Here is an 18,641-nt window from a genome sequence, read left to right on the forward strand (position 1 = left end):
TGGCATAATAATGCTATGATATGAATCATGTATTATTGCTTCTTTTAAAAAATGGCACTAATGATATATAATGCCCATCTTTGTGAATGAGTATTTCAAAATAGGTTGATATGGGGAAAAATGTCAAATTAATTTCTGCATTTGCAATAGTGCAAAGCCCCCCTGTAGAGTATGAACTGCCCATTCGGCCTTCTCTTTGGCTCAAAGTCTTTGCTCCAAAATTCATTCAGGGAGTCTGTTCTGTGGCTATAGTTGCTTTTCTGAATCTAGGTTTAGAGGATATCCTTCAATGAATTTTCTGTTTTACCTACTTGCAGTTCTGTTTTCTTTTTTCCATTTCAGCCCACTGTATCATAGTTGTGAACATGTCTTCCTGCTACACATTTATTGAGTTTGTCAGAGGCAATGTGATGAAAATATGGCTCCAGGGCAAATATATTGACTTCATTTTCACAGGGAGGAAGCTGGATGCTGGCATACTCTTATAAGTCTCCCAAAGTCCTGCCTCTCATTTTAAGAACCTCCACCTTAGATAATCAGAGACAACTGCCAAAAACATTTGACTCTCCAAATAACAAGTAGATTCACTGCTCCTGCTGTAGCTGGCAAGTGACAGCTTAGTAACCAGAGAGAATAAAATGACTGGTTACTAAGAACTTTAATAAAGATAAGGATCGAGAAATTTTGGAAAATTCCTAAGCCAAGGGAACACATGGAAATTCTTGAATATGGAATTCTTGAAATGTCTGGGGAGTAGGTTCATGCACATAGTAGGTCCTTAGTAAATATTTTATAAATTAAAAATCATGACACTTTCTGCCATAGATGATGTTCATTTATCATTTTTTATCCTTTCTTGCAATTCTAATATCATGATACATGAGTTGATAAAATCAGAAAGATATTTCATCCATTCACACACTGAGTTTTAAGTGTTTTCATGTGTAAGCATTTTCTGTTCATTTTTTTAAAAATTATGCTGTTTTTTCTTTATATTTATAATTGGAATTCTGGTAAAAAAAAAAAAAAAAGACTCTGAGAGTTTTCTTTTCTTTTAGGTCATCCAGATATGTTAACACTTTGGTTACAGATAAAAGAAAATCCTATCTCTAGTCTCAAATTTCAGTTGAGAATTTTCCTCCTGTTAAAAACATTCCAAGGCTGGGCACAGAGCTCAGAGCTAGAGCACCTGTCTAGCAATTCCCAGTGCCACTATAAAATAAAATACAAATATTCCAAAGGTCCAAATTTGAATTGCAAACAAGTACAAAATTTCAAATATAAACTCCTATTTCAACAACTTTATTGAGAACGTTTTGCAAATTAGATTTTACAATTTAACATTTTACAAATTAGAAATTTTATCTGCTACTACATAAGTTGCAAACTTTTCAAAACACTACAGAAAATCCTTTATTTCTTTGGATTTTTCTGTTCCATGCCGAGCTCCTGAGATATATTTTTTCTTTCAGCTTCATTTTCATCTTCCTGTGAAATAAATTTTAAAAAACATTAAAATATAAACTTTAGGGCATTTTTTTCAGATATACTTAACACATTTTAATTGCTTTGTATCTACAGGAGTATGATCTACTGTGATTCCAGGAATCCTAAGGAAAAGATTATAAACACACAGGGTAAAATTATATTAATTTAAATAATTACAGTATGAGCTATTTTATATTATATATTGACTAAAATTTTCTATGATATCATTTTAAAAGCAACCAATTTTATCAAATACTCCAAGAATTACTTTTGAAAACACCTGCTACTAAAAAGTGTTCTTTGTAGGGGATGAACCAGATATTTTTACTTCACTCTTTGATAAAAAACAATAAATTTAACTTCTAAGACACTTTATGTGCTCCAGCATGGCATTTTGGTCCCATCTAGCATACTTTCTTGACAGGTCTGTCAATTTTCCAATTACTTGTACCACCATATGTTATCTGAAGATCAGTCAGGTCTAAAATAGGAAACATGGACATGTCAGGGTGTAGAGCGCTTACAATCTTCTACAGTTTCCATTCTAAGTGGTAGCCTCATAATTCACATCAGGTTCCTGTGAAACATGGTGAATAAAAGAAGTGACATCATAATGTCTGCTACCACAGCAATGAAATGCATCTTGTGTTTAATATTAAGTGGTGACCTTCAAAGTATAAATAATGACAGTCTGGAAAAATATTTCATCTTACAATTTGTAACCCATCTCATTATACATGTTCCTTCAACAATACCCAAGTCCTGCTTTTCTGTTACTTCTGATTTATCATGTAAAAATTTTCATTTTTATTAACTGAAATAAAAGGCATTGTCTAACTCTTTACTGAATTAATTAAAGCATGAGCAGCAATTTCTTAGGTTTCTCTAGATACTAACAATAATGATATCACCAAACATTATCCTGTGTTTATCATCTTTCTATACCTCAATTATATATATATGTATGTATGTGTGTGTGTGTGTATATATATATATATTTATATACCTCAATTTTATTTATATAAAAAGGTATAACCCTTGCGTATAAAGTTGGAGAAAACTTCATTTATACATGGTGTTTCTCTGAACTCAAAAGTATCTGTGATTTTTCACTTTGTCAACATCAGGAAAGGAGAAAAATTATAAATATTACCAACCAATCTAAATCATTACAGATGTAAGACATGAGGGCCGAGGTTCTGAATATCATTTTAGCAATGTAACTTTATATATTTTTCAAAGCATAAGAGCTACTGTATATCATTTAACTTTTCCCCAAATATCTTTAGTGAGTAGAGATACTACATTTGCTTAATAGACTCTTGAAGATTTGCTCATGAATAGGTGGGTGCCACTTTTAGATAAAAGTTCCTAGAGACCAGATTTTAGTTTCATTCTTTTAAAATCACATCTTACTCTATACTTTCCACTGTCATCTTCAGGTGAGACACTGTCAGTGTTAAGTCAGCAAGACATTTTTGTTAGGTAGCACTGAATCTGTCGAGATCTTCCTTGAGGCAAGGTTTCATCTTTGTTTGGAACTACTACCATCTAACAGGGAACTGTTGAGTATACAATTGCAATCCAATTAATGTTTTCTGAACTATGTGAAACAATGGAGTAAAACCAAATATGAGAGGTCTGTCTGAACTAACACGTAATTTGGAAAAGCTCAGTATCGTTTCTTATCCTGGAGTCACACTTCATCACTTTTGACTTGTGACAGCACGGAAAGCAGAAACAAGCAAAAACAAAAACACAAACCCTGAGTGCTACCCCAAATCAAAATAGAAATGTAAAGGTTTGACTATACACCTGAGAACCAGCAGGTATCTATATATACACTTTGTTTCCTATTTAACTATGAATACAAACTGTAGAACCATACTGTTACATGAAATAAAATTTTGCAACTTCCACTGATGAGGATATGGTTTAATATATGAATAAGATACATGAAGATATTAACATTATAAGTATAATGTTAATCTTTTTGTTGAATTTTTCTAAGTGTTATGGTTTGGATATGAGGTGTCCCCCAAAAGCTCACGTGAGACAGTGCAAGGTTCAGAGAAGAAATGATTGGGTTGTGAAATCTTAACCTAATCAGTGAATTAATCCCTGATGGGATTAACCGAGTGGTAACTAGAGGCAGGTGGGGTGTGGCTGGAGGAAGTGGTTAATTAGGGGTATGACTATGGGGTATATGTTTTGTATCTGGAGAGTGGAACCTCTCTCTGATTCCTGATGATGTGAACTGCTTCCCTTGCCACACTCTTCCGCCATAATGTTTAATGTTCAGCCTCACCTTGAGCCCCAAGGAATGGAGCCAGCATTCTATGGAATAGGACCTCTGAAACCGTGAGCCGTCAAATAAACTTTCACTTCTCTATAATTGTGCAGGTCAGATCCTTTTAGTTACAGCAGGAAAAAAAGTTGACTAAAACAGTAATAAAGTATATTTTATAAATAATTTTTCTCTTCTAGCATGGCCTTTTTTTAGGCCAGGTACATAACTGTTTTGTACCTTTCTTTATGTTGAGTATTTGTCTATAAATATTTTACCCTTTAATATTTTTAAATCACTTGCATAACCCATAAGAGTCAATCTCTTTCTTCTTTTATACAAAGATAGCTGTGATCTAGATGAAGAAAAGGATTATGGAGAAGGGGAAAAGGCAAAAAACGCTAATTGTAAGAGTACAGCATTAAAATTGCTATGGTATAATATCATCAAAATAATAGTAACAGGTTTTACTGGAAATAAAAGCATTAGAATTTGATCCAATAAAGCTCCAGAAGGAATTTATTTTTGGAATTGTGCTGATTTGTGTATTTAATATTGTAGGTCAATTTTCATTAAGAACTTTAATGCAGTTTAAGATTAACAAATCATTAAAGTAGGTAATGACTGCATAATAAATAAATAAATAATAAATAAAACTGCAAAGAAAGGAAGCTTTTTACCAAAGCATTTTTTTTACTACTAGATATTAAAGGGAAGTAAAAATTTCTTCTGATAGATGGCAGGATTTTTTCACTCTGCTGAGATAAGACATCTGTTTGTTTCCCAACAAAAGAAGACCCTTGCTGCACGGATCATTTTCTTAGTGACAGCCCTGACAAGTTTGACATTTGTTTCACAATGTGTTCTGAAACAACCAGCAAGAAAACATACCCTTTGAGGGTACTGGAAGGCAGACAGGCTTACCTCTTAATGTTTCAGCTTGTTAATTCATACTCCAGAAAACTGCTGACTGTAACAAACTTGTTACAGATCTGCCAGTTATATGGGAAATTTCAAGAAGGCACACTCACAATAACACCAAATAACTAACTTGGTCTTAGCCTTCCCTCCCTTTTTACTTGGACAGAATTGTGGTGAGGAGAATGGTAATTTCTAGGTGGGCATGGAACATGTAATAATGGTCTAATGCTCCGGGTGGCAGTATGAGCCTAAAAGAATTATTCTAACAGAGAAACTGATAAAATCACTGCCAAGTTTATCTAAGCTAAATCCCTCTTAACACTGAATAAAACTTACACGATTTTGTTTAAATATTATTCAGCTTATACCATTAATTTGGAATTAAGGTACACAAATATTATTCCATCGTCATAAAAATTCAAAGAATTGATGCTAATTAATAGAACCCATCTATCCTCTTTCTTTCACTTTAAGCAAGTCCAAGCAATGGTCAATTATTTTAGCATCTGGAATTTCTACTGCACAGCTAATATCTGAATTCAAATTGTAGTCTGCAATTATACATGATTATTTACCTTGTGGACTGCCACATTTTAAATGATTTTTTTTAAAGTTAGGATTATACAAAGGAACAATATTCCTTACTGTTTCTTTACATCTGTTAAAATGGCTATGTAAGTGCCTTTATAGTCAATAAATCCAGAAACACCACTGTTAGAATTTAGATTCTCTCTCTCTCTTTTCTTGTGGCCATGTCCTAAGCTGCCTTCCTCCACCCCACTCTTCTACTAATGTTCTGCTATACCTTGGGCCCACAATAAAAAGCTGTCTATGGGTTGAGACCTTTGAAACTATGGGCCCCCAAATAAACTTTTCCTACTTTAAAATTGTTCTTTTTGGATCTTTCGATTACAACAGTGAAAAAGCTGAGAAAAACAAGCCCCTTAACCAAGTGTTCAAGGTTAACATCATCGAGAATACATATTAACATTAAACGCTTGGCTAAAAAAGAGCAAATCACCTGTTGTGGTATCACCTGTCTGTAGTATCTTTCCCATAATATGTAAATCAAACAAATCATGAGAAAACATCTGAAACACACCCTCCAAAATAATTAAACAATAATCTCCATAAGTGTCAAGGTCACAAATGACACGACTTGGAACTATCACAAACTAGAGACTAAGGGGACGTGATGACTAAATGCAGTGTAGAATGCTAGACCATAAAAAGTAAATTAGTGTGAAATCTAAAAATTTGAACATGGTCCATAAAATAGTTAACAGAATAATTTTAATATTAATTTTCTGGTCTCAGTAATAGTATAATTCTTATATAAGATGATGATATTCCAGGAAACTTAATGTAGAGCAAATGAGAATTCCCTGCACTATTTTTTGCAACTTTTCTGTAAGTTTAAAATTATTTCAAAATAAAAAGACTAAAAAACACAAAATAAACATGGCTACTTAATGGATGTTTTCTAAATTCAAATGAAGTAAGATATATAGGTACAGATTTTACAAAGGAAAAAATTTAAGGCACCAGTACCACCTGTGAAATATGCAGCCAAAATCGACTTTTTTCCATATTTCTACATAAAATTCCTTTCCTAAGTACCTAAAATGTTCACAATGGTAATGCTATTGATTTTTATTTTGTTTGTGCTTTTCTGTATTTTCCTATTTTCCACTGTAATCCTGGCTTGGTTTCATAATTATGAACTACTACTGAGTAAGAATAATGGGACCTACATTTACAAAGAGAATGATGGTACTGCTTTTACTTTACCAAGTTCCCTTGTTGGGGTTACGACAGTAAAATGAACAAAGGTACTTAATTTTAAGCACTAGTTTAAAATGTTTCTTTTTTCTTAAAATATTTCCTTGGATTTTAAATATTTGACTAATCAGAGAAGTAACATTTATTGATATTGGAATCAAATTAACAGTCAAAATTACCCACATGCTTTAATAATGGTCCTTTAAAAAATATAAGTATGTACCAGCTCAGTGGTCCATGCCTATAATACCAGAGACTCAGGAGGCGAGGCAGGAGGATTTCAAACTTAAGGACAGCCTTTAGCAACTTAGTGAGACCCTATCTCAAACTAAAAAGGGCTAGAGAATATGCTCAGTGGTTAAGAGCCCCTGTTCAATCCCCAGTACCAAAAAAAGAAAATAAAAATTAAAAAATAACATCATTTCCCTATGTACATGTATGATTACACAAATGGTATGACTCTACTTCATGTACAACCACAGAAATGTTTTACCCCGTTTGTGTATAATCAATCAGAATAAATAAATTATTTAAAAAAAATATGTAGACAATCTGTTATAAGTGTTGGTAGTACTGACCAGGTGAAGAGAAGCAATATATAACACACTGTCGTCATAGACTATCTTCTCTCCTTCATTTAAAACATAATCAGATATAACTCAACCAGTATTTAAGACTGTGCTTTAGTACAGAAAATATGCTAGTGCTGCACAACAAGAAAAAAAAGTTTATCTTAATAACTGGAAAAATACTGATGATAATGAAAATGTTTTAGGCAAAATGAGAACACTTCATGCTTCAGACTAAAATTAATTAGAGTTTTTTAACATTTTATAATTCCACTATAATTCTTTAAATGGTGCATTTACTTCATAGTAATAAACACTTGGATCATTAAGTAAAGTGCAAAATGTGTGTGATGTGCTACATTTAACAACCTTTGGCCCTTTCCCCTGTACTTCTGCATTCAGTTTTCCAATGCACTGAATAAGCAATTGAAGACCACAATTAAATTTCCTGACTTTGCATATTCGAGATTCTTTAATACAAAAGACAATTAATCTACCATCTTACAACTGAATTCCAACTTTAGTGGGCCATGATAGATACTGAAATGAACTTACAAGAAATGCTTAATTAAATCTACTATAAAAAGTGTATGAAATTTTTTTCCTATGACATAAGTTGCATATTTAATTAAAGACTCTAGGTCTATATTATAAAATTAACTTGGGAGTGCTCAGTAAAATCGAGCTCAAATAGAAATACCTTTAAGTAGAATGGAGCTATTTTATAAATTTTTATCTTCTTTCTCTCTACTTATTGATTCAAGCAAAAAATAGTTAATCAAAGGAGTCACCTTTCATTTAATATCACAAAATTTTATCCTTTATTTTAAAGCAAACAAGACGGAAAAAGAACAGTAACACATTTCTAATTTCTTGTATGAAAATACATGAAAACAATTTTTTTTGTTGAGCCAATCTAGTGCAGTAAATTTGTTTTTCTAAGTCTTTAGTACCTCCTGTTCTCCTGTTACTGTTTACTCCTACTTCTTTGTGGTAGTTTTTGAGAGCAATGAAATAAGACAGTTAAATATAAGACTCTGGATTTCTCACATATGATTTGTGATCAAGAAGAGATCTATCTGACAAGGGAAGAAAGGCCCTAAAGATTGGCATAGTCATCTCAGGAGGGCAAATTTAGACTAAAGGAAATGAAAATCACTTAGTGGAAGGATGAGTCTAACATAAAAGGTAGGATAAAAGAAAGGAAAGGAAAGGAAATGAATGATGGATCACAATTGCAAGTTAGGGAAGCCTCTTAATAAGCACAGACCCAATTCTGTAAGATTAGATCTTCCCACAAATATAAAAACTCAACTTTTACAATGTGGTTTTTAGGTATTTACAATATGGTGCTAACCTACAGGGCCTAAGAATAATAGTCTTTTCTTCTTCTGACAGATGAGTCTTGTTTGATGTCTAATAACTGCTAAGGATCTTAAAGATAGAAAATTCTTGTCTCTTGCAGACTTCTAACACTTGGAAAACAGGAATGGCAGTGTATGCAGAGATCTACATGAGAGGGTGCTAAATTGGTTACTTTCCTTCATTTATAACATTTTTGTCTTGTTTTAAAATATATTACCTGTTTTTGAAGTTTTTAGGTTGATAAGTTGGTGCACAGTTAGCACCAATTATAGAAAAAAAAATGCGAAAAAACCAAACCAAACCAAATTAAATTCCATAAAGAATGTAACAGTTTAGTTCTGAAATGTCGCCCAAAGCCTCACATGTTGAAGTCTTGATCCCTAATGAAGAAATGTTCAGAAGGGGGACTTGGGTAAGACATTAGATCATGAGGGCTCTGATCTCACCAGTGGATTAATCCAGTCATGGATTAATAATAATGACATTAGTGGGCAGTGGTGGAAACTTGGAAATTTCAGGAGGTGGTGCCTAGTTGGAATAAGATCACTGGGACAAGCCCTAGACGGGTATATCTTGTCCCCAGTCCCTTCCCCTCTCTCTGTGTTTATTGACTGCCATGAGCTGAACATCTTTCTATGCTATGCCCTTTTGCCATGATGTTCTGCTTCACCTCGAGTCCAAAGCAATGTAGCCAGCTGATCACATTCTGAAACCATGAGCCAAAATAAATCTTTCCTTCCACAAGTTGCTTATGCCAGGTATTTTGATCACAATTATGAAAAGCTAACAAAGAAAACTATACTTGGAGAAGGACCATTGCTGGAACTGTACCTCATCATGTTGTTTAGAGCACTTTGGAACTGGTTTGTGGAAGGAATTTAGAAAATTTTGAAACTATAGGCTACAAAGTCATAGAATGTTGTAATCAGAGTTCAATGGGCAATTCCACTGTGAGAATGGAAGACTAAAATGCTGATAGGAATGTGCACAAACAGACTTTGCTCATGAGGTTTCAGATGGAAATGAGGACTCTTCCTGGGAAATGTACTAGAGGCCACTTGTGTTGCACTCTGCCAAAAAACTTATCTGCATTCTGTCCATATCCTGAGACTTTTTGTAGGGCTCAATTTAAACAAGATGGACTAAATTTGGTGGAGGAAATTTCAAGGTAGCACAACCTTTAGGCACTGGCATGGGTATTCCTGGGTGGATTTTAGCCAGGTTTATGTGATGATCAGGGACAAAAGGCAGAGCAAAATATCTGAAAAACTTAAAAAGTTTGGACAGAAAATGAGTACTCTGAAGTTGGGGCCGATGCAGGTGTGGTTGTTGAAGAGATTAAGGACAAAAAGAAATCAAGTAATTTGTACCTGGACAATAGGAAAGATGCCTTGAGGGTATCTCAGGAAGTGGCCAGAACACACCCATCACAGGTTTAAGGGTATAAAAGTGAAAGCTCACTTGAAAGACTTTGAGAACACAAGGTGCCCTAGTCCCAGGAGCAAGAAAGTTATTTTCCCAGGATTCATTTCACCATGTATAGTCTCCCAAGGAACTCAGAAGCTAATGTAGCAGTGGCCCAAGTGGGCCCAACTACTGCTTGAGCTGGTTCTCTGGCATTTACCCACATGATGCTGGTGTAGTGGGTAAGGAGAATGCTGGGTCAGGCAGGCTTCCATCCAAACTTCAAAGGAAGGCCAGAGCTACCAGGTAATGTGTGTCAGGGTAGGAAAGGTCAATACATAAAGTTATGAAAGTGAAGTGGAGACAGCAATGGAGACCCCAGGCAGTAAGAGATGCCAGGAAATGTGGAATGTCTGCCTGGGAAAGCTGCAGGCAGCAAGCACAGTCAGCCCAATGGAGGGGTCACATGGTTTACAACTAGTAAATGCAGGGGGCAGGGCTGTCTAGCCCTTTGGAGTCCACATTTCACCACCATGTGCCCTGGATGCCAGACCTGGAACTACAGATTCAATGTTTTCCCTTCTAGGTTTTGGTCTTGCTTTGGTCCCTCCCTTTCTATGTATTTCTCCTTCTGAAATGTTTAGTTTGTGCCTGTCTCACCATTCTGTTTTATATGGTAAATATGTAACTTTAAAAATTTTTTTCTTAGAGGTTAAGTTGCCTTGAGTCTCAAAGATGACATTGGACTTGAAAGTTCGAACAATGCTGGAACTGTTGAGACTTTGGGGACTCTTGGAGATAGGATAAATGTATTTTTTAGACATAAGGCTTTGGGGGGCAGGGGAGGAATGTTATGGTTTGGATCTGGAATGCCCCACAAAGACTCATGTACTGAAGTGTGGTCTCCAATGTAGCAATCATCAAAGGTGGAACTATTGGGAAGAGACTGGATCATGAGAACTCTGACCTTATCAGTGCATTAATTCAGTCATGGATTAATAATTTGATGACCTTAGTGGGAGATGGTAGAAACTGCTGTAGGTTGGCTGGGCTTATGTGGAGAAGTAGCTCACTGGGGGAAAAGCTCAGGAAAAGGGTTATTTTGTCCCTGGCTTGTTCTTTTTTCCCTCTCTCTTTATATTTAAAATTCTTCTAATAGTATTATTTCTGAGACTAAATAAACTATAAATACTTCATTTCAATTTTGAGACTAAGAGTTAGTATTTACTAAGTACTTAGCATCTACCTAATAAATTTTTGATGAGGAAATTCAAACTTTTTCTCAATTTAGGATAGCTTCCATATACAATATCCTTTTTAAGGAGGTAGCTGGGCTATGACATCCAAATCATATACCCTTCATTTCAAAAACTACCACAAATTCAAAGATGGATTTTAGGCTAAGCTGGAGGCAACTATATGTATAGGACATCTACCTTGTTCTCTCTCTTTTTTTTTTTTTTTTGGTGCTGGGGATCGAACCCAGGGCCGCAAGCACTCTACCAACCAAGCTATCTCCCCAGCCCATGCCTTGTTCTCTTGTATTTCTCCTTAAAGTCATCAATTCATAGACTACTTAAAGTTGAAAGAGTTCTAAGAGACCCAAGAGCTGGGTTCAGGGCAACAAAAACACCACCTTAATTAGCTGATCAAGATCAACATCACTAATAATACATACTGACATCACATTTTCCTGATGTGGTACCCTGAGAAGTAACAACACCTCTGGTCTGTGGTCACCTTCCCGTTAACGCACAACCTCAGTCTAATCATGAGAAAATATCTGGTAAAGCTGACTTGAGGGACGTTCTACAAAATAACTGAAGAGTATACTTTGAAAGTGTCAGGGTCATGAAGGGCAAGGAAAAACAGTAAGGAATCTCCACAGACTGGAATAGATTCAGGACAGAAGATCAACACTATTAAACAGATTCTAGATTGAATCATGAACTAGAAAAGAAGGGCACGAATGGCAAAACTGGTATAAATTCAATAAATTCTAGTTTAATAAGTTGCATTAAGATTTATTTCTTAGGTCTTATCGTTTTTTCTTTCCTTTCTTCTCTTTTTGATACTGGGGATTAAACCCAGGGGTGCTCTACCACTGAGCTACATAGGTGCCAGCCCCGGCCACCTGCCCCCCACCCTTTTTTTCCTTGGGACCGTAGCTGGCTAAGTTGCCTGGGCTTGCCTCTATCTCCTGCCAAATTCTCCTGCCTCAGCCTCCCAATTACTATAGGCATTCTCACCACGGCTGGCTAGGTTTGATAATTTTTTCTATGTTTACATAAATTGTTCTAAGATGATGGAAAAGGGTTTATCACAAGTTTTTACCTTGTTTTTACAACTCCTTTAAAATGTAAACTTATTTTAACATAAAAAGTAAAAGCAAGCAAATAACAAAGAGTTTGTTAGATGATTAAGAAATAAGTATACTTTGGTTTCAAGTACTATAAGGTTACGTGCCAAAATTAATATGCAGAAAGTAATCAGTTATGGATAATGGGGTTTCTGCATTTCTATAATGTGGATAACTCATTACAAACTCTACACTATAAATCAACACTTACTGCTAGAAAAATTAAACTGTTATTCAGCAACACTGGGTGATGTTTCACCAATGAAATTCATTATCATGTTTAAAAAAATTCTTGCAGTTTAAGAACCATTAGAATATGAATCTACTGTAATACTGCAAAAAGTAATATAATTGGTTTTTATTTTTTCAACTATAGTTTCTTCAGGTAGGAAATGGTCTTATGAATATTGACATTTTATGTCAGTACCTTTAATTAGGGGTTTCAAAATGACATTCAATAAGATCAAGAGGAAAAGAGGTACTTTTGCTTAACCAAATAAATTCCTCCCACAAAAGCACCATCTGATTTTAGACTGGCTTAAATGTGTATAAAATACTAAAGCAAAGTGAAAATGTTAGCCAATCAATACTTAAAGAACCATTCTGTCTTCTTTGTGTGTGTCACGGACACACTAGATTGTATTGATTAAATAATTTTCTCATTTTTGAGCAGTCTAGAGTAGATATTGTCCCTCTGCTCATATTAAATATTTTATCTTTATCTTTTTAAGATGATATTAACTCTTGAAATAACTTCCCTTCCCCAACTCCTCTCTTCCTCCCACAAAAACTGACTAAACAATGATTGCATGTTAGATACTGAGCAAGGTGTGGGAGATACAAAGAGAATAAAATGTTTTACTGCCTAGAGGATTTCATGCTCCAGTGTGGTAAACAGGCATGTAAATAATGATAATGCAATGGAGAAAGTGTAAGTACATAAGGTATATAAATGTGATATAGAAAATTGGCCAAAACAATTTATAAGAAGAGTTTGTATTTTAATGACTAATACTAAACAAAGTTGGGCTATGACATCCAAATCATATACCCTTACTCAAGTCCAAAGATTAGTATCTTCAAAACATTTCTCAATGTAACTGAGACGTCTACTATGATAAACACAACATCAAGGACTATGCCTTTCAGAAATAAATCTATTGGGAAGTGAATTTTTAAAACTTTACTCAAGTGCAGAGATTAAATGTTTCAAGTATTCTATTTCAAGTTGAATGCTATTTTCCCCAGAGTGAACCCATTAATCTTCATTGTTTTATTAGAACTTAATAGCTCATTAGATATTCAAGTAATACATTTCCTATGGCACATTAATTTTTCAGTTTTAAAAAAGTGAATTTTGCTTCAAGAAAAATGAAAAATAGTATTTTAGAAAACCACACACATGCAAAATTCCCCAAAAGTGCCACTTTATAATCAGTGTCAAAAATAACAATTAAATTTCCATATGCTGAATTTACAGACTATTTCTTAGGTATTACTTTGTTTTTCTTAAAAAATGACTAAATATTTTAAACTATTTATATTAAATTATACCATGATTGGCATGTATTTAAGTGACTCACAAAAGCAGGTCACTTGGCAAGTCTCAAATCAAAGAGTTTGTCTAAAATTGTGTTCATTTAACCAATGGTTTCTATAATCAGCTAATGTTTCCGTAAATATTAAGTATTTTGCAATATTTCTTAATGTAGGCTATAAGACTATTAGGAAAATATTATATAATGACATTTTAAAGTATTCTAGTTGAAAAAAGATGTCACCCAGCAACCTACCTACCCATTTCTTCCTGATTGAGCATCAACTATGTGTCAGGCACTGTACTAGGTGCTAAAAAAATTTCAGGTATATAAGATAGACACAGTTCCTGACTTAAGGATCTTACAGTCTTTGACTAAAACAATTAATTACTAAGGAACTAAATTGCTAAATTATGATACATTCAATGAAAGAATTATATAGGAATATTAGTCTTTTAGTAGAAAGATCTATAGGTTTCAGGGAAGTCCCCAATGCTCCAAAAATGACTAACAAATACATTGAGACTTGAAGGATAAGAAGTTGGTCAGACAAAGAATGGAGGTAAGTCGGTTGAAGACTAGTAAGAAAGAGGAAGGTAGTGAGAGATGACGTGAAAAAGGAGTAAGAGATGCTATATAACACTCATGGGTGAACTTTTTATTTCTCCTATTTCTTCAGACAGACAATGTTTCTCCTATTTCTTCTACACAATTATATAGACAGGGAATCTTAGGATTTGTGGTCAGTGACTGGCAAATCTAGATTCAAAACCTAATTCTGATACACATACTATCCAAAGCTACTTCAAAGAAATCACTTAAAAACTTTTTGGGTCTTATTTTTCTCATCTATAAAACAGTTATAACTGTTTCTGATGGGTGAAGGTATTAAATGAAATAAAACTGAGGGCCCTCATACAAATTCTGGCCTAAAGAAAGCACAGTTAACTCTATTCCATCCTCTTTCCAGGGTAACTGTAAGAGGTTTTAATCATCAATGGACTACTGATATGCATGTAGGTCGCAGGAATACTCTCCTGAAACAGAGCTTTCTTAAAATTGATAAATGGGATGGCATCAAGTTAAAAAGTTTCTTCATAGCAAAGGAAATAATTAGTGTGAAGAGAGAGTCTACAGAATGGGAGAAAATCTTTGCCACCTGCTCCTCAGATAGGGCATTAATATCCAGGATATAAAAAGAACAGAAAAAATTTAACACACAATAAAAAAACCGAAACAATAAATGGGCAAAAGAACTAAACAGACACTTTTTCAAAAGAAGAAATACAAATGGTCAACAGATATTTTTAAGACTATTTAACATCTAGAAATTAGGGAAATGCAAATTAAACTACATTGAGACTTCATCACACTCCAGTCAGAATGGCAATTATCAAGAATACAAGAAATGATAAATGTTGGCGAGGATGTAAAAAAGTATGCTCATGTATTGCTGGTGGGACTGCAAATTGGTGCAACCACTCTGGAAAGCAGTAGGGAGATTCCTCAAAAAACAACAGCTATCCCATTCTTCAATATAGCTCCAAAAGATTTAAAATCACACACTACAGTGACACAGCCACATCAGTGTTAACAGCAGCACAGTTCACAATAGCTAAGCTATGGAGCCAACCTAGATGCCCTTCAACAGACGACTGGATAAAGAAAATGTGTTATATATATACATGATGGAATATTACTCAGCCATAGAGAATGACTTTCCATGATGTTTGCCACGAAATGGATGGAACTGGAGACTATCATGCTAAGTGAAACAAGCCAATCCTAAAAAGTCAAAGTTCAAATGATTTCTGATATGCAGAAGTCAATCAGGAATTAAAAAAAAAAAAACAGAAGAAATAATAGTGGAGAAGAAGGGGAATGAAGGGAAGGGAGGAATGATGGGTTAGAGGACAGTGGAATCAATCTGACCTAACTTTCCTATGTACATGTATGAATATACCACAGTGAATCTCATCATCATGTATATCCACAAGACAATAATTTTAAAAAACTATAAGTAAACAGCAGAAATATCAGTAGAGGGAGGAGAACAGGTGGTGAGAGGAAGAGAGAGAAAGGGGAAGCACTGGGACCTGAATTAGAACAAATTATATTTGATGCTTTTATAATTATGTTGAAATGAATCCGAATGTGATGTATAACTAAAAGGAACCAACAAAAAAGAAAAAAGAATCATAGTTAAGATATTAAATAATCCCTCAATACACCACGAGCCACCAATTAGCAGTTTTGATTGTAGTTCATCTCCAAGTTGCTCTATTAGTCTGCATGAGGTTGTCAGTGGGGATGAATGTAAAATCATGCTTTTTCTCCCTGAATAAAATTACATTCTTAGTATAGTGGTCCAAATGAAATGCAATCAATCTTGTGAACCTAGGTAGAGCCAATATATAAAAACAGTAAATCATGATTGGGTGTAGAAGCTGAAAAAATATTGTTTTATTGAACTGACTTAAAATCCCTTTTAACCCTAACCCTAACCCTAACTCTATGATAAAAAGCATTCTTAGATATTTAGAAATGCTGAATATCAGAATTGAAAGAGAAATTGAAAATAATTTAATTCACCTTCTTGAAGTCAAGTTTAAACTTTGTTCCCTCCAACATACATAAATGAACAGATGCATACAGATACTCAAATGGACAATACTTTAAATTGAGGATGTCTATATAACTATATGGAAATATTGTTATTTTTATATAAATAGTAATTATTATATACTGTAAATTCTATAAATCATAGAAATGAAGCTTCATTGCAATATAAATTCCATGCAAATAACCTGGTCAAATATATTTGTTTCTTTCAAATGTGTTTGACTATCATTATCATAGACCCTATTGGATACATGAACTTGTTCTGGATATGTATTGAAGCCTACCAGAGAGCTTCCGGGAAAGTCTTTCTCATTTTTAAAAAGAATAAAACAAGAAGGAAAAACTTCCACTGGCTTTTGTCTGTGTATTATGATGTGAGGACACAATTCTCAGAGCTCCTGCAGCTCTCTGGTGAGGATGGAGGAAAGGTCTAACTTTCAAAGTTAACAGATTGACACTGTTAGAAGACAAAAGTGTCTTCTTTACTAATTAACCCCAAAACCAACTCATCTTCTCATTTCTGAATATACACAGTATGAAATGAAATATAAGCAGTGGAGTTTTGTGTTTAAGAACCCTTATCAACACAACACTGGCATCTTTTTAAAATTTCTTCCAGTTGAGTTTTTCTCTTTTCTTTTTAAATTGTACAAAGTCATGGGGGTACATAATAATGTTTCGATTCATGTATATAACATGTAATGATCAGATCAGGGTAACTGGCACATCCATCATCTCAAACATCATTTTGTGTGTGTGTGTGTGTGTGCATAGGGAGTATTCAAAGTCCTTTCTGTAAGCTATTTTGATGACTCCCGCTTAAATTCTTTAGCCCTCACATCTTTAGCAAGCTTTAAACTACATTCAACTACTACTAAAGTCTTCACTGAGTTATTATCAGGGACCTCAAACATACCCTGTCCAAAGGTAAACTCGATTCCCCTTCTTCAACTCCACCCCACTCCCCAAAAGGCTGTGTATCTTCCTTGGTCTATAATATGCCATTGCTCAAATACAAACTCTAGGATCTTTCCTTAATTATTATGTTTCCCTCAGATCCTATAACTAACTCCTGTTGTGTTTATCACCAAAGGGTTTCTAAGATATGGCTAGTGTTTACCATTCCATTGTAATCATCCTAGTTGAAGCTGTTTCCTACCTAGATTATTACAATAGCTTCCAAACCAGCCTCTGCTTCCATTTTATACTTGCACTCCCATTCTCCATGTAGGAGGCAGTACTCTATGTAAGACACTTGCTTAACACTCTAGCAGCACTGTATTTAGAGTAAAATCTAGACTTCTACCATGACCCAGAAAGCAGGACTGCATTGCCTGGCCCCTCCCACTTGTGTAGTATCATCTTGTACATTTCAACTTGCTCAATGGCTCCAAACACATTGGTCTTCCCTCTGATTCCTGAATAAACTGCACTACCTCTTTCCTCTGACCATGATTTTGTATGGTTAGTTTTTCTTATCATGCAGGTCTCATGTGAAGAGTTCCCTAACTTTAAGCATTGCTATTAGGCCTGCTAATCAATTTTTTTGGAAGTTTACATATGTCTTCCTTTGCTCAAATGTAAGCTTCGTTGCAGCAGATTTCCTTGGTCTTGCCTACCACAGTATCCTCAGGAACTAGTATTATTCTTACAGGCTCTCAATAGGTATTTCTTGACTATTTGAATAAACTTTCTATATAGAGGTATGGGACTCAAATAAATAATTTTGACTTTCTGTGTGTTTTCTAAATAGGAATTTACATGCATTACCTGTAATCCTCACAAAAGCCAGAGAAGGTAAGTAATATCATTTCCATTACCCTATGAGGAAACTAAGGATTGGTGTCACTGAGGAACAGCCCTTTGTCATGCATCTAAAATTACAAGAGCCAGGTTCAAACTCAGCTCTGTCTGTCTATTTGCAATATATCATGTGTTATGGTTTGGATGTGAGGTGTCCCCCAAAAGCTCATGTGTGAGACAATGCAAGAAGGTTTGAAGGAGAAATGACTGGGTTATGAGAGTCTTAAACCCAATCAGTGAATTAATTACCTAATGGAACTGAATAGTAACTGAAGGTAGGTGAGGCATGGCTGGAGGAGGTGGAGCACTGAGGGGGAGGAGTGTAGCTTTGGGGTACATATTTGTATTTGGTGAGTGAAGTCTCTCTTTCCTGATCATCATAGGAGTCGCTTCCCTCTACCATACTCTTCCACCACGTTGTTCTGCCTCACCTCGAGCCCCAAGGATGGAGCCGGTTGTCTATGGAATAAGCCTCTGAAAACATGAGTCTTCAAATAAAACTC

General features: G+C 34.7%; 1 protein-coding gene across 2 annotated transcripts in view; it reads right to left on the minus strand.

Moving 5' to 3' along the window:
- Positions 1-1,056: 1,056 nt before the first annotated feature.
- Phf14 (PHD finger protein 14) overlaps positions 1,057-18,641 on the minus strand; it is a 200,000-nt gene continuing 182,415 nt past the window's right edge. Inside the window, exon 17 of one of the 2 annotated variants that reach the window (XM_047561586.1) lies at positions 1,057-1,488. In XM_047561586.1, coding sequence (XP_047417542.1) covers positions 1,414-1,488 — 75 coding nt within the window. In that variant the 3' untranslated portion in view covers positions 1,057-1,413. The remainder of the gene's footprint in view (positions 1,489-18,641) is intronic. The other variant, XM_047561584.1, reaches the window with a different exon arrangement.

The sequence above is a fragment of the Sciurus carolinensis genome, chromosome 8 (assembly GCF_902686445.1).
Source record: "Sciurus carolinensis chromosome 8, mSciCar1.2, whole genome shotgun sequence".
NCBI lineage: Eukaryota > Metazoa > Chordata > Mammalia > Rodentia > Sciuridae > Sciurus > Sciurus carolinensis.